Source organism: Oncorhynchus keta, chromosome 1, assembly GCF_023373465.1.
Source record: "Oncorhynchus keta strain PuntledgeMale-10-30-2019 chromosome 1, Oket_V2, whole genome shotgun sequence".
Classification (NCBI taxonomy): domain Eukaryota; kingdom Metazoa; phylum Chordata; class Actinopteri; order Salmoniformes; family Salmonidae; genus Oncorhynchus; species Oncorhynchus keta.
Window position 1 is genome coordinate 54742409 of NC_068421.1, and position 16042 is coordinate 54758450.

At 41.7% G+C, this 16042-nt stretch overlaps 1 protein-coding gene across 4 annotated transcripts in view; it reads right to left on the reverse strand.

Annotated features, from left to right (window-relative positions):
* grin3bb (glutamate receptor, ionotropic, N-methyl-D-aspartate 3Bb) overlaps nt 1–3362 on the reverse strand; it is a 105023-nt gene extending 101661 nt beyond the window's left edge. For all 4 annotated transcript variants that reach the window (XR_004826491.2, XR_004826493.2, XM_035776848.2 and 1 more), the window contains exon 1: nt 1304–3362. Coding sequence is in view for 2 of the 4 variants with exons in the window: in XM_035776848.2 (XP_035632741.1) it covers nt 1304–1756 (453 nt within the window). In the remaining 2 variants the exon portion in view is untranslated. The remainder of the gene's footprint in view (nt 1–1303) is intronic.
* Nucleotides 3363–16042: the final 12680 nt, after the last annotated feature.

Sequence of the window (16042 nt, forward strand, 5' to 3'; positions counted from 1 at the left end):
TGCAAACCCGCAGTTTCATCAGCTGTCCGGGTGGCTGGTCTCAGACAATCCTGCAGGTTAAAATGGCGAATGTGGAGGTCCTGGGCTGGCGTGGTTACACTGTGGTCGTGAGGCTGGTTGGACATACTGACAATTTCTCTAAAACAACATTGGAGGCGGCCTATGGTAGAGAAATGAACATTAAATTATCTGGCAACAGCTCTGGTGGAGATTCCTAGAGTCAGCATGCCAAGTACACACTCCCTCAAAACTTGAAACATCTGTGGCATTGTGTTGTGTGACAAAACAACACATTACTGGCCTTTTATTGTCCCCAGCACAAGGTGCAACTGTGTAATGATCATGCCGTTTAATCAGCTTCTTGATATGCTACACCTGCCAGGTAGATGGATTATCTTGGCAAAGGAGAATTGCTAACACAATTTGAGAAAAATAAGATTTTCGTGCATATGGAACATTTCTGGGATCTTTTTTTCAGCTCATGAACCAAGGGAGCGACACTTAACATGTTGCCTTTATATTTTTGTTCAGTTTAATACGAATTGTAATTGGTAACATATCATACGAAATGGGTGATGGACATCCACAAATTAATACATAGCCTACCATACAAAACCTAACATATCATACTAAATGAGATGTTTTGGATTTATGTATAGAGTAATATGGAATGCTCTGAGACCAGGTTGCAGCACCACACTATGGCCCTAAAGCAAACATGCACATTGACAATGTATTCTGCTAAATGAGAAATTAATAGATCAGGTCGAATGGAAAGTCTGATGGAAATCATTTTTGGAAAAACAACCAGTGCGCTCTCGCGCAGCGTGTTACCGAGGCAAACCTTGTACGTGATCAGATCAAAAATTGCACGCTTTAAATAAAATCTCCCTTGGAAACAAAATATCAGGTTCGCAGGGTAAATGTCATAATATTACAAGGACCAAAACCCGTACACTGGGGGTAAAAATAGAAAAGGGCAACAGTTGGGAGAGGCAAAAGAGTGGCTAGTTGCCATTAGACTACACTGCCACTATATTCATGTGCTCTTTTCACAATATATTTCCACAAATGTTTTATATACGCTTTATCTCCACAAAACCCTGTTAACTGCACATTCACCCCCTTGGTTTCGATTGGGTTCATGGAAAAAGCAGCGCGACACTTTTGGCCACAGTGGCGCACCATAACGCACAGGCATCTGAATAGCTTAAGTTTACTGCGGCGATACAAACCATTTACCTGAAAACAAACACTGTAAAGACTACTTCAGCTGTGACATAACTGAATGTAAATGTGTTACCTGTGTTTTCAGAGGCTCTCCGTGTTCAATGATGCTTATAAAAGGGATTTCCAAAAAAGAAGCCATAAATTCCACTTGTACGATCTCTTCCTGGGTCTGGGGGAAGGCGAGAACAGCGGAGACCCCCTGAACAACGATAGCCTGACAAACACACCTGAAAAGGGACTCCGGATCTCCGTTGGCCGGCTCTCGAGGAACCACTTCCAGGCTCAGGTTGTAAGGTAGAAAGTTGTCCCCAGTTTGAACGAGACCGGTGAGGGCGCGGTTCAAGGCAGCCTGCACTCTGGCCGGTTGGCGAGTGGGCAGAAGGGCACCAAGGCGCACGGTGTGTCCTATCTGCGCCAGAATGTGGCACGGCTGGGGATGGAGGTGACAAGGGTCGATGAAGAACTGTAGAATAACTTGGAATCCGAAGTAAAAGTATGCCAAGAATCTTGAGAAGATTAAATTCATCCTGCTGCGCTCTCAAACTGAATGAGATATTGTCAGAAGATAGCATTGCTTGCCTTGTTTCTTTCTTCCCTTTTCTTTGACGTAAGGTCCTTTTTTTCGACGATTATATTACCTGTGATCTACAGTTGGAGTTACAGTGAGAATGTGTGACTAGGAGAAGGGGAGGGGGTGCACGATGTAAAGGCGGAGATGCCGCTGGACTGTCATCCTCGGAGAACACTAGCGGAGCAGCAGTCGTGAGGCGGGAGTATTGGACCCGGTATTGACAAATGAACGGACACCTGCGTGTTGCCAACATGAAAATAATGATAAAATGTGTTTATTTGGAACTTGCAATTTTTTTATTTACTTGATTTAGCAAAAAAAAGTTACAACACGTCCTTAAATAGCCTAACTCTCAAATAATTTTTGAACGTTATAATAGCCTTTGTGAAAAATGTTTGGGGTGGCATTCATTGATTAAATCTCAACCTAAAAAAAACTGTTCCTTTCAATTCCAAATGTTTTTACAGAAATACATCCGGTCATCAAAGGTCGTGCTGAGGAAAATATATTTTATGAATGTCCAAAATGAGATGTGACATTCCTAAGAGTGAGCAAATGATTGGACCAAAAAGCAGAATTGCGTCTGCGTCGGATGACTTGGCACACGGACAGGGCATGGGTAAATCCAGGATAAAATACCGTCTCAGCTGGAGGCCAAACTAACTTTGGGAAACTGCACTGAATCAATCTGGACAGTTCCTCTGCATTTGTTGTATTTGTTACCAAGTCATGAATCGGAGTCCATGGGTAACATGTCTTGAAATTAATGCACAATCTAAAGCCCAAACTGATTTTGATATAGCTATATATATTTTCTGATTTGGAAATGACAAGTCCTTTTTATCAAGTTGATGTTAATAATCAAGTTGATAAATTGATAGGATTCACATAAAGTATCCTTTAAACAATGCAATTACACCTGCATTTCAATGTCAATGTGTGTGTGCAATTACACGTAACACAATTAGGCTATATCAGGTGTACATATGTAATCATAATGAAGATGTGAAGTGTGACCTTTATAGTAAAACAGCATGTTGAAATACATAATGAAATGGACACACTCATTGTGTATCAGCAATAGACTTGATGCACATTATATAAAAGGCATCCAGCTAATTTAAATGTGGACTGTACTTTGGTTATGATAAACAACATATTTATGTGGATTGCTTTGTGATGCGTTCTTGAAATGTAAAACAAAAGTCAATATCATGGTGCTCAAAAACAATGATTTTTGGGACTGGATGAATGCAAAGGCAAGATGCTGTAAAGACACATTCACAGAAATCAAATATTTCAGACCAAGAAACAAATTATTATCAGTTGATATACCAGCACGGATTAAAAACCCTGTCTAGATAACCTGATATTGAATGAACCATTCTACCATGTCCCTAGAATAATAAAATCCCACCATTTTGCATAATCAATAAGGTCATTAACCAGAATGACTTACTGATACTAGGTAACATTGTCAGTGGCTAAGAGTGTTTTTGAGTGTTTTTGTTTGGTGGAATCATGTTTTTTTTTTTTACTTTGATAAATTAATTAAAAATGAAAAACTAAATGTCTTGAGTCTAAGTATTCAACAACCTTTGTTATAATGGCAAGCCTAAATAAGTTTCGGAGTAAAAATGTGCTTAACAGTCACATAATAAGTTGCATGGACTCACCCTGTGTGCAATAATAGTGTTTAACATGATTTCTGAATGACTAAATCGTCTCTGTACATCACACATACAATTACCAGTAAGGTCCCTCATTCGAGCAATGCATTTCAAACTCAGATTCAACCACAAATACCAGGGAGGTTTTCCAAAGCCTCACAAAGAAGGGCACCTATTGGTGGATGGGTAAAAATTGAATATCCCTTTGAGCATGGTGAAGTCACTTTGGATGGTGTATCAATACACTCAGTCACTAAAAAGATGCAGGCATCCTTCCGAACTCAGTTGCCAGATAGATAGGAAGCGGCTCAGGGATTTCACCATGAAGTGACTTTAAAACAGTTACAGAGTTTAATGGCTGTGATAAGAGAATACTGAGGATGGATCAATAACATTGTAGTTACTCAACAATACCAGTCAAATTGACAGAGTGAAAAGAAGGAAGCTTGCACATAATAAAAATATTCCAAAACATGTTTGCAATAAGGCACTAAAGTAAAACTGCCAAAAATGTGGCTAAGAAATAAATGTTATGTACTGAATACAAAGTGTTATGTTTGGGGCAAACCCAACACACATCACTGAGTACCACTCTTAATATTTTCAAGCATGGTGGTGGCTGCATCATGTTATGAGTATGCTTGTCATCAGCAAGAACTAGGGAGTTTCTTTTAACGATAAAAAGAAACGGAATAAGCACCGGCAAAATCCTGGAGGAAAACCTGTTTCAGTATGCTTTCCAACAGACACTGGGAAATAAATTCACCTTTTAGCAGGACAATAAATGAAAACACAAGGCCAACTATACACATGAGTTGCTTACCAAGACAACATGAAATGTTCCTGAGTGGCCTAGTTACAGTTTTGACTTAAATCGGCTTGAAAACGGCTATCTAGCAATGATCAACAACCAACTTGACAGACCTTGAAGAAGTTAAAAAATAATAAATGGGAACATATTGTACAATCCAGGTGTGCAAAAGCTCTTAGAGACTTACCCAGAAAGACTCACATCTGTAATCGCTGCCAGGGGGTTGAATATTTATCTAATGGAGATATATTCATGTTTATTTTTCATATGTACAGTACCAGTCAAAAGTTTGGACACCTACTCATTCAAGGTTTTTTTCTTAATTTGTATTATTTTCTACATCGTAGTGAAGACATCAAAACTCAATGTTGGATCATTGTCCTGTTGAAAAACAAATGATAGTTCCACTAAGCACAAATGAAATGGGATGGCATATTGCTGCAGAATGCTGTGGTAGCCATGATGGTTAAGTGTGCCTTGAATTCTAAATAGCACAGACACACCATCACACCTCCTCCTCCATGCTTCACGGTGGAAACTACACATGTGGAGATCATCCGTTCACCTACTCTGCGTCTCACAAAGACACGGCAGTTGGAACCAAAAATGTCCATTGCCCGTGTTTCAATTAAATTCTCTTCTTCTTATTGGTGTCCTTTAGTAATGGTTTCTTTGCAGCAATTTAACCATGAAGGCCTAAATCACGCAGTGTCCTCTGAACAGTTGATGTTGATGTGTCTGTTACTTGAACTCTGTAAAGCATTTATTTGGGCTGCAATCTGAGGTACAGTTATTAACTCTAATGAACTTATCCTCTGCAGCAGAGGTAACCCTGGGTCATCCTTTCCTGTGGTGGTCCTCATAAGAGACTGTTTCATCATAGCACTTGATGGTTTTTGCGACTGCACTTGAAGAAACCGTATTTTCTATATCGACTGACCTTCATGTCTTAAAGTAATGATGGACTGTGGTCACTCTGCTTATTCGAGCTGTTCTTTACATAATATCGACTTGGTCGTTTACCAAATATAAAATATATTTTGATTGGTTTAACTCTTTTTTTTTGGGGTTACAATATGACCTTGTTACGACTTTTACTTCCTCTCGATAGTCAAGTTGGATTGTCTTCTCTTATTTCATAGTTTAGATGGCTCCACTATTATTTTACAATGTAGAAAATAGTAAGAATATTTTTTAAACCTTGAACGAATAGGTGTGTCCAAACCTTTGACTGTTACTGTGTGTGTATATATATATAAAGGGAACACTTAAACAACACAATGTAACTCCAAGTCAATCACACTTCTGTGAAATCAAACTGTCCACTTAGGAAGCAACACTGATTGACAATAAATGTCACATGCTGTTGTGCAAATGGAATAGACAACAGGGGGAAATTATAGGCAATTAAGCAAGACACGCCCAATAAAGGAGTGGTTCTGCAGGTAGTGACCACAGACCACTTCTCAGTTCCTATGCTTCCTGGCTGATGTTTTGGTCACTTTTGAATGCTGGCGGTGCTTTCACTCTAGTGGTAGCATGAGACGGAGTCTACAACCCACACAAGTGGCTCAGGTAGTGCAGCTCATCCAGGATGGTACATCAATGCGAGCTGTGGCAAGAAGGTTTGCTGTGTCTGACAGCGTAGTGTCCAGAGCATGGAGGCGCTACCAGGAGACAGGCCAGTACATCAGGAGATGTGGAGGAGGCCGTAGGAGGGCAACAACCCAGCAGCAGGACCGCTACCTCCGCCTTTGTGCAAGGAGGAGCAGGAGGAGCACTGCCAGAGCCCTGCAAATTGACCTCCAGCAGGCCACAAATGTGCATGTGTCTGCTCAAACGGTCAGAAACAGGCTCCATGAGGGTAGTATGAGGGCCCGACGTCCACAGGTGGGGGTTGTGCTTACAGCCCAACACCGTGCAGGACGTTTGGCATTTGCCAGAGAACACCAAGATTGGCAAATTCGCCACTGGCGCCCTGTGCTCTTCACAGATGAAAGCAGGTTCACACTGAGCATGTGACAGACGTGACAGAGTCTGGAGACGCCGTGGAGAACGTTCTGCTGCCTGCAACATCCTCCAGCATGACCGGTTTGGCGGTGGGTCAGTCATGGTGTGGGTGGCATTTCTTTGGGGGGGCCGCACAGCCCTCCATGTGCTCGCCAGAGGTAGCCTGACTGCCATTAGGTACCGAGATGAGATCCCCAGACCCCTTGTAAGACCATATACTGGTGCGGTTGGCCCTGGGTTCCTCCTAATGCAAGACAATGCTAGACCTCATGTGGCTGGAGTGTGTCAGCAGTTCCTGCAAGAGGAAGGCATTGATGCTATGGACTGGTCCGCCCGTTCCCCAGACCTGAATCCAATTGAGCACATCTGGGCATCATCTGGGACATCACCTCGCTCCATGCACCACAGACTGTCCAGGAGTTGGTGGATGCTTTAGTCCAGGTCTGGGAGGAGATCCCTCAGGAGACCATCCGCCACCTCATCAGGAGCATGCCCAGGCGTTGTAGGGAGGTCATACAGGCACGTGGAGGTCATACACACTACTGAGCCTCATTTTGACTTGTTTTAAGGACATTACATCAAAGTTGGATCAGCCTGTAGTGTGGTTTTCCACTTAAATTTTGAGTGTGACTCCAAATACAGACCTCCATGGGTTGATAAATTTGATTTCCATTGATCATTTTTGCGTGATTTTTGTCGTCAGCACATTCAACTATGTAAAGAAAAAAAGTATTTAATAAGAATATTTCATTCATTCAGATGTGTTATTTTAGTGGTCCCTTTATTTTTTTGAGCAGTGTATATATATGTTTTCTCACAAATGTTTAAATTTTTCTTCCACTTTGACATTAGAGAATTTTGTATAGATCGTTGACAAAAACTGTAAATGAAATCTATTTAATCCCACTTTCTAACACCAAAATGTGGAAAAAGTTAAGGGGTGTGAATACTTTCTGATGGCACTGTGGGATTTCTGGATATACAAATAAAACCGTTCAAACTCAAAATATTAGTTTTGGTCATGTTTGATGGCATATTAATGGTAGATTATTTAGCATTATGATTTATTTTTTACCATTATAATTTCTAGACACAATCAACCAAAAAACGTGTTCTCTCTGAGGCATTCAAATATAATTTCAATGGAATTTGAATATATATTTTTTTAAGGACTACAGCAATTAGGTGCAGTATGTTTTGGAGGACTTGCAAACATCGTTACACAGGTTTGTATTGTCAAACAAATAGTTTATCCTTAGAATACATCGGTCACTCTGGGCTTCAAAAAATGTGTGCCTACCATTTGTTCCCCAACCGAGAGGAACAATTGACATTTCTTGCATTACTTAATGCTTCATTTACCAGGTGGCATGTTAATTTTTATTTTTTTATTCTTACACTGTGCTGGGGAATACGTTCAAAAGCTTGTTAAGAGGAGTGACTGGTGATGCTTCCCTCTGCTACACACGGGTAAACGTATTGTGTGCATCCCTCTTTCTCAGCAGTCACGGTTTCTGGCTTTGTTTCACAGCAGGAAGCCTCAAGCCTTCTGTTAAGGTGGGCATTTGTGGCTGCATTTAGACAGGCAGCCCCATTCTGATATTTTTCCCACTAATTGATCTTTTCACATCAGATCTTTTTCAGAACGGATCTGATTGGTAAAATACCAATTAGGGGAAAAAAATATCAGAACTGGGCTGTGAGGCACAGATAACTTGAAGTGTCTCTAGATATCGCTCTCATTACTTAGAACTCCCTCTACCGTGTTCAATAAAAAAGGAGCTGGAGTGTGAAATGTAGTTTTTGAGAAATTAAACGTGCCCCTGGCTTACATGGTTTAGCGAGAAGGGAATGTGGAGGGAAATACATTGAACCTCAGGTCACCTCCTCAGGCAAAATAAGGTGGTCTATTTGCTTCTGTGTTAACCTTGAAGAAAAACAGCGGATCCACTAGGCCAATTGGTCAAACTACCTGTAAATGTGTGACACAGGCGAGTGTATTATGAAAGTCTCTCAGTTGCTAAGATACTGACTGAAGGAGCCCCTCATGACAACACATGGAGAGATGTATACTTTACTATGACGGTAACATTTACAGTGCGGGTATTGTATGCCAAAACCAATGAAAGCCTTCATCTAGGAATTAGTGGCATTTCGGAGACATTTACCAGATGTTACACAGAATCCAGTGTGGGCCCGGTAACACGTTTTGTGAGAAGCAAGTCAACTCTACAAATCCCAAGAAATAAATTGGGCCTCTTGATATTACCCACAACTAAAGAAGTTTACTTAATAGACCTAACCTAGGAATCAAACCATGATCTGAAATTAAATCAAACAATGATTAAAGCCAAGCCAACCCCTGCACATTGATAGAGAATTCTGTCAAATGTAGTAAAATAAGGCATATACAACTTCAGAGAAGAGAATTATACAGTCAGATCAAATGGTAGTCTTGAAGTACTTATCTCTTGCAAGCATTACCCTTTCCTTTGAACTTGCATTCCAATGTCATTTCTCCAATTTCGCAAGTCCCTGTGAGATTGACTGCCGAAGTTGGACATAAATCCAACAGCAGTGGAAGCACAACACGTTTTCTGCTTGAGAACCACCAGGCGAAACATCATCCGTCTGCTAAAAAAACATGGCTAATTCCCCAAAGTGACATTGCACAACCACGCAGTCATTAAATCTTGTTTGCCCAATTACTCCTACCTGGGTGGAATGCATAACTAGGGAATCTCTCGCTTCGACTGTGGCCCCCACCGAGGCGATCGGAGAGGCGAACAGCACTCAGACCCATTAGAGTTACTGCTGCCACCTCTGTCAGTGAAGCTCCCCCCCACACACACACACACCCCTCCACCCCACACAACTACCCACGGTCAATTCTCCTGAAGGTATTATTGATTAGCACCCAAGTGCCTTGATCTAGCATCTAACTTATTGTGATTCCTTCCTAGTTCATCTCAGACAAAATGGTTTACTTTCCTCATTCATTGAGTGACAAAAATAAGGTGTCTGAACATTGCAAATGGTTTCTAAATTGGGCTGTCATAAATCAGTCACCCCTCCCTTGGCATGTCACCCTTACATTTGATACTTCACGCTTGTTCCCATAGTGGGAAAGTGTCTCGGAAAAACGAGTGACGAGCACAAACTAAAAAAACATTTCCCCCTGTATTTGACCCCTAAAAATATTTCAGATGACATGTTACCCTTGATGTCCAACTGCAGTTGAGTTGAATTGTGAATGTGTGTCTGCAAAGCCTTCTTAGCTCACTCAATGCTTCACCCCCCCAAAAAAAAACTCTCAGCAATAACTCACAATCAGTGCCATGCTATGCTTAGAAGCTTGGGGAAAAGGTCATTGGTTTGTGAGGATTGGTGGCCATTTTTGTTAGGTAAAACGATCATTCTTGACTGTGTTCGCATTTTGGAGCCAGCACAACACAATCTAGTACCGCTTTCATGTTAAGCGGAGAAAGGTGGAACTGGGATGACTTGCTTTTAAATGTCAGAGAGCTGTTTTAACATTCCATGAACATCCCCGGCACCACATGTGCGTGAAATGTAACAGGAGGGGTGAGGGGAGAGTGCGGGGAAGGTACCGCTTGAGATTCCCCTCCAGCCAGGTATATCGGAATGCTGACTGCAGAAAAAACTCTAACACTTCTTGCACACCCAGAACCACAGACGTGTGCGCACACACACACACACACACACACACACACACACACACACACACACACACACACACACACACACACACACACACACACACACACACACACACACACACACAGTCTTTTTAAAATGTCACAGTGTCCGAGTGAGTAGTGACATTTTAATAAGGCAATTAGAGGTTGTAAATGTGAAAGTTAATTGAGCCTTTCTTCATGTAAATTTACCCCTAGGATGAGAAGAGAAAACATTATATCGTCTCAATCCAATCTCGATTATCTTGACCTCTTTGGTCATTCTCAAACACACCGCTATTGAGATATCATACTGTCTTACATTGAAAAACAAAACCGATCCCAATTCAATTGAATTTAAAACATTTAAAATCTCTATAGCTACAGTAACTGGACTATAGCTCAGGGAAACACATATCGTTGCATGATCACAGGGGTTAAACGAATTCTGCACATGATATCCCTTCATTTTGAGACGGTGATATGATTTTGTTTTCCCTTGGTCTGAAAAAGATGAAGATTTCGGCAATTCTGTGCATCTGTTTGCAGCCTGCATTCCTAATAAACCATCTGTCACATGATGGGATCACCATAGGTATTCTCAAATTGCAGCCACAGTGTAACCAAATGCGTATTACAAATGGGACAGGTAACATAGGTGAAGATCTGTCCACGGGAGGCTGACTGGCTTTGCTTGAGTCATGAAAACCCTTACGGGTAGTATTATCCCAGTTCCCAGAGAGTTAAACAAAGTTATTTTCCATTCACATAAACTACCTCTGAACATTAAATCCAAACTTTGACAAACAAAAGTAAACCCTCCAATTGCGTAAGCTACTTCTCTCCCCCTAGTGCAAGCCCCCTTGGTTAGAATAATTCTGGGCATTGTTTGTTTTTCTGTCAGGAATTAGAGCAAGCATATGGCAATACAGCGCCTAATCTAAACAACAACTCCCGGGGAAACCCCTGCAAGAATGGAAACAAAGAAATTCAAAGGAGGAGAAAAAAGAGTTTGTATATCTGCTCTCTGACCTTTTGATACTTCTTCACTGACACCTACATTACTACTAAGAGTGACAGTTTGGGGGTGCTATACGGCACTGAAGACTCCATGGCTAGACAAGGTGTGAGCATTTCACTGCATTTCACTACACCTGTTGTATTCGGACCATGTGACAAATACCATTTGATTTGATTGGACACACTCCCTACTGGAACTGGTTTTCCAAGAACAGGTGAAGTGTCAGAGTGTGAGAGTGCATGTCCGAATGATGAAGGGGATGGAGGGGGAAGTAGAAGGGATCATACCAAGTTCAGCTCATGAGAAACCTCCTCTCGCCTGGAGATCAATTTCTTTAGACTGCCACTGGGTAAGCCTTCAGTCATTCACCCAGAATTCAGTTCGTGAGAATCTCTTGTTTTAGGTGCAACATGAGCGTACAGCATAGCTCAATGTCTTGTCTTCTTCTCTCCGCTGCACACACTGGGTTTTGACACCTAAAACTAGCAGAGACATCCAGTCTTCTCAGGTTTTTCCCCCTGGAAAAAAAGCAGTTCCGTCTTCCTCGCCCCCCCCCGCTTCCTTCCTCCCATCTCCTCAGCGAGGTTTTCAATGCTTGCTTCCCGTGGACTGGAGCTGCCAGGGCTCAAGGCTGTAGATTCACAGACGCGGATCCTCCAGACGCTTCCCTCCTGTTTTTTTATTTGCCTCATTACGTGTGGACCTCGCAGGGGAAGGATGCAGCAGAGGCATGCAGTTGATTCCCTCGGGGGTGGGGACTAACTTAAATGCTGCCATTAAACAAAGCCTAATATTGGTTTATTTTCTCTATCTCTAAAGCCAGATGTTTGGTTGAATTTGTTGAGATGGATCATCATCGTCAAAACAAGATGTCTAGAAGCTAGAATACATCAGTACATCGTCCTCCATACAATGTCATGGTGGTGGTGTCTCTTTTCTTATGAATCATTTATACCATACTATAAAAGTACACTGCATTGCTCTCCAAAGCAGTGCCTCAAAATGTCGTAACAGACAGCTCTCATAAGTGACGTGAGAAAATTGAACTACATCCCTGACAACTTGTCCTTTCTCCAGGCAGACAACCAGTATACCTTGTCAAACAATGTAGAAGTCACAAGTTTGTTTCCTTTACAACCTAACAAATCAATTCATTACTAATGGGACCAGGACAGAAAGTATTGCCAAGGTCTGTTGTTGCACACTTCTATCCTCTCTTTTCTCATACGGTAACTGAATTCCAAAATTCAGTGGTCTTACATCAGCAGTGCTGCCAACTAATTTTCAGGGTAAGTTGCTAGAAGCTGGTTGATTTGTTGCTAAATGACATTGTGATGTCATTGCGTGATAACGTAAAACTGCGTCATTACGTAGAATACACAATAACGTTACTCAAATTGACTGGCCATCTCGGCAAAAAATATGATTTGACATTTGTTCAGCTACAGACTCCCACTCTTTTCTGTACTTCTGGCTGTACATTTTTGATTGAGGCATGTTGATTGATGTTGTAAGTTCTGTTCAAGATCAAATATTCGTGACCAACTATATTCATTGGGTTTGGCTCGTCGAACCCGTGCTGCTGCAGTCAGCCAACAATGATTTGCAATTTGCTGAAATTGCTGCTGGTCTGCTGCTGCCTGTGCACGAGCTGAGCGCCTGCTGCTGACGCCACTCACAACGCACTTTTGCAGCCAGGCACGTGTGTCGTGACTGAGTGTGTGACAGAGAAAATCGTTTTTGTGTCATTTAGAGGGAAAATGTGTGGATTTTAGCGCTTGAGTCACTTTTCAAAAGTTGCTAAAAGTTCCAAATAAATTTTTAAAAGTAGCTACATTTGTTGCTAGGTGTTGTTTGGAGAAAAAAAAGATGCCAGGGTAGTCTGAAAAGTTGCTAAATCTAGCAACAAAATTGCTAAGTTGGCATCACTGTACATCAGTGGTCACCAACGGGTCGATCGCGATCGAGTTGTCAATCGTCAGGGCATTCCTAGTCGATCACCAAACAACATATCTGTAGAAAAGCAAACAATAAAGGCTGTAATAAAGGCTTGCACTCCTTTTACATTTTTATTCATGTTGCGTTGTTGGCGATAGGTGCACTTGATTCAGAAGCCCTGCGCACCGGGTAAGCAAAGTGTTCCTATTTGGAACCATTTAATTTGTCTTAAAAGACAATCTCCGCTTAACCGGCAGACCAGGAGATCTGTGGCTAAAGCCAGTGTGCCTACTGTGCTGGCCAATTGCCATATCTCAAATCACCGTGCCTACAGAGATTCCACAACCCAGGCCACAGCAAAGTGTGATACTAGCCTATGTAAGATGTAATCACTTTTAAAACCATGACCACAGAGAGACTGTCAAAGAATAGAGCAAAAAGCTGTGATTTTATGAGTGAGAGTTCATGTTTAAAAAGATTATATTCGGAACTGTCACAACACTTTTTATTCAACACTATTACAAAACATAAAACGAGCATCTCTACTTTCACTCGCGCTGCAGCTGCAATGAATGAGGAGCCCAGTGTATCGATAGCCCTGCGTTTTCATTATACTAACAGCTCGTTGTGTCTATTTTAATATGGGGGAATATTTCACTTTCTTTGGTCATAGGAACAACATGAATTTGTGCCCGAGGCAGATGCGGTGCGACTCGAGTTTCGCCATTAGGTGGAAGACGGTGTCCCTTCTCTCTGGTCAGTCTCACCAGAGGAAAAGAAGGAGAGAGCAGGGACCGTGAGAGGTCGACCCTTTGCTGCGCTCTCCCTCCCTCCGCTAAGCCAATTTATGCTTGATCCAAAAATGTGGTCGTGACGCAATTGCGAAGCCTCTGGAGACATGCAGAGGCCAAATCAAGCTCCGTACCACATCGCCTCTCAAATTTTGTAAGATTCAACAGAAGATGTTTTTGTTTCTTGGGACCTAGAACAAGCATCTCTGTTTTGTCCGAGTTTAAAAGTAAAAAAGTTTGCAGCCATCCACTTCCTTATGTCTGAAACACAGGCTTCCAGCGAGGGAAATTTAGGGGCTTCACCATGTTTCATCGAAATGCACAGCTGTGTGTCATCCGCATGGCAGTGAAAGTTAACATTATGTTTTCAAATGACATCCCCAAGAGGTAAAATATATAGTGAAAACAATAGTGGTCCTAAAACGGAACCTTGAGGACATTTACAGTTGATTTGTCAGAGGACAAACCATCCACAGAGACAAACATATCTTTCCGACAGATAAGATCTAAAACAGACCAGAACTTGTCCGTGTAGACCAATTTGGGTTTCCAATCTCTCCAAAAGAATGTGGTGATCGATGGTATCAAAAGCAGCAGTAAGGTCTAGGAGCAGGAGGACAGATGCAGAGCCTCAGTCTGACGCCATTAAAAGGTAATTTTGGGTTCCCAGTTGTCTTGAAAGCAACATGACCATCAGATGCAGGTACCATCAGTCCAGTAATATAAAAAAGCTAATTATTTGCAAAGTATTTCAATATATGGTTAGCTGTGCCTCACAAGTGCTACACCAATTTATTTTGTAATTAAAGCTTGAGTTTTGCAATATGTTCTGAGATTAACAATATTGGCACACCAGGCATATAACCAATATGTTGTGATAATGTATTAGGCCTAATGCACAAACCTCATTCGTACAGAACAGTTTTATTAAGTTATTGTAAAACAATTTAAGTCATGTTTAAAAAAATCTGAGCGGTAGATCTCAGCTTACTGTTTCCTGAGTCAAGATCACTTTCACAGTCAAAGGTTGGCGACCACTGTCTCGCATAAATACATTCGTTCTTTGGTTCCGTCTTTCAGGGCAAAGGCTCAGGTTTCTCTAGGAGAGCAGTTTATCACAGACTAAGATAGAGTTCTTTCAAATCTACTACAGTGGGGAGTCAGTATACAAAGCTGGGAAACACAACAGGTGTTTCCTTTCCCTGAGATGTTTTAACGAGGCCTTACACTTGGGAACAATTACCCCTCAATTAAGTGAAACAGCACGGACGGCTTCGCTATAAACAGTTTGTTTAACCAAGTGTAAAGCAAGAGGAATCTTGTGGTGAGGTGACCAAGTGCACAACAGTCCCAGAAGAAAGGCTTGTTTAGAACAGTGAGAAGCGCAGAAGGATGTCACACTTAAAATGGCATTTTTTCCCCTTCAGTGCTGAAAAATCGTCTCCATAGCATCTGGCTAATGAATCTTGATTTCTTCTCTGGGAACAGATTCTATTTTCCCTCATTTGTCTGTATATCTCTAAAGCGCGCTAAGTGCTAGCAGCTGGGGTTTGCTAGCAGCTGGGAGTGCAGCCTTCGCAACACAGGAGGGCTTTAATTGCTCAAGTCTTCGAAGGATAAACAGTCGCAAAGATGGGAGTTTCATTCAGGTGTTTTTATTTGATCCGGTGTGATTCGCCCCGAAATGGGACAAAATATCATTGCAATATCCCAATATATACTTATCATGTTGACGTTCCTGCGTTTTTGCTGCTTGCTTCACAAATCCACTGGAGGACCATCCTTAAAAAAGTAAGGGGAGGGAACTGAAGATCCACTATTGAGTATTCGGGCACTGCTTCCAAGGGCAGCGTCCTCACGGCACCTCGCTCTGTTGTGTTCAATATCTTGCCCCCCTTTTTTTTCTCTTCTTCAATGGCGGCATCTCACTGGGATACTCCACTGGCACAGATAAAAGGTAATGAGTTTCATCTCATTACATCCTCTCTTCTGCAGGAATATGGAGATTAAACAAGGTTGAAGAAGAGGAGCAGATCCCTTTATTGGAGCCCGAAGCAAGGCCTCTCTCTCGCTCTCTTTGCCTCATTAGGTGGTTTCATATTCAATGTATTGACTTATTTTTTTAAATGATTTCGTCTACTGCTTTAGTCAGGTGGCAAGAATGGTAACTTTGATATATTCTGCATTTGTATTGGACAGAAGCTTCATAATACAGGGACTTCTGTCCTTTACATGCAAAGACATCCATTAGGCATTCACATGGCAAACATGGGTTTGATTGCATTACATAAAGGCTGAATTG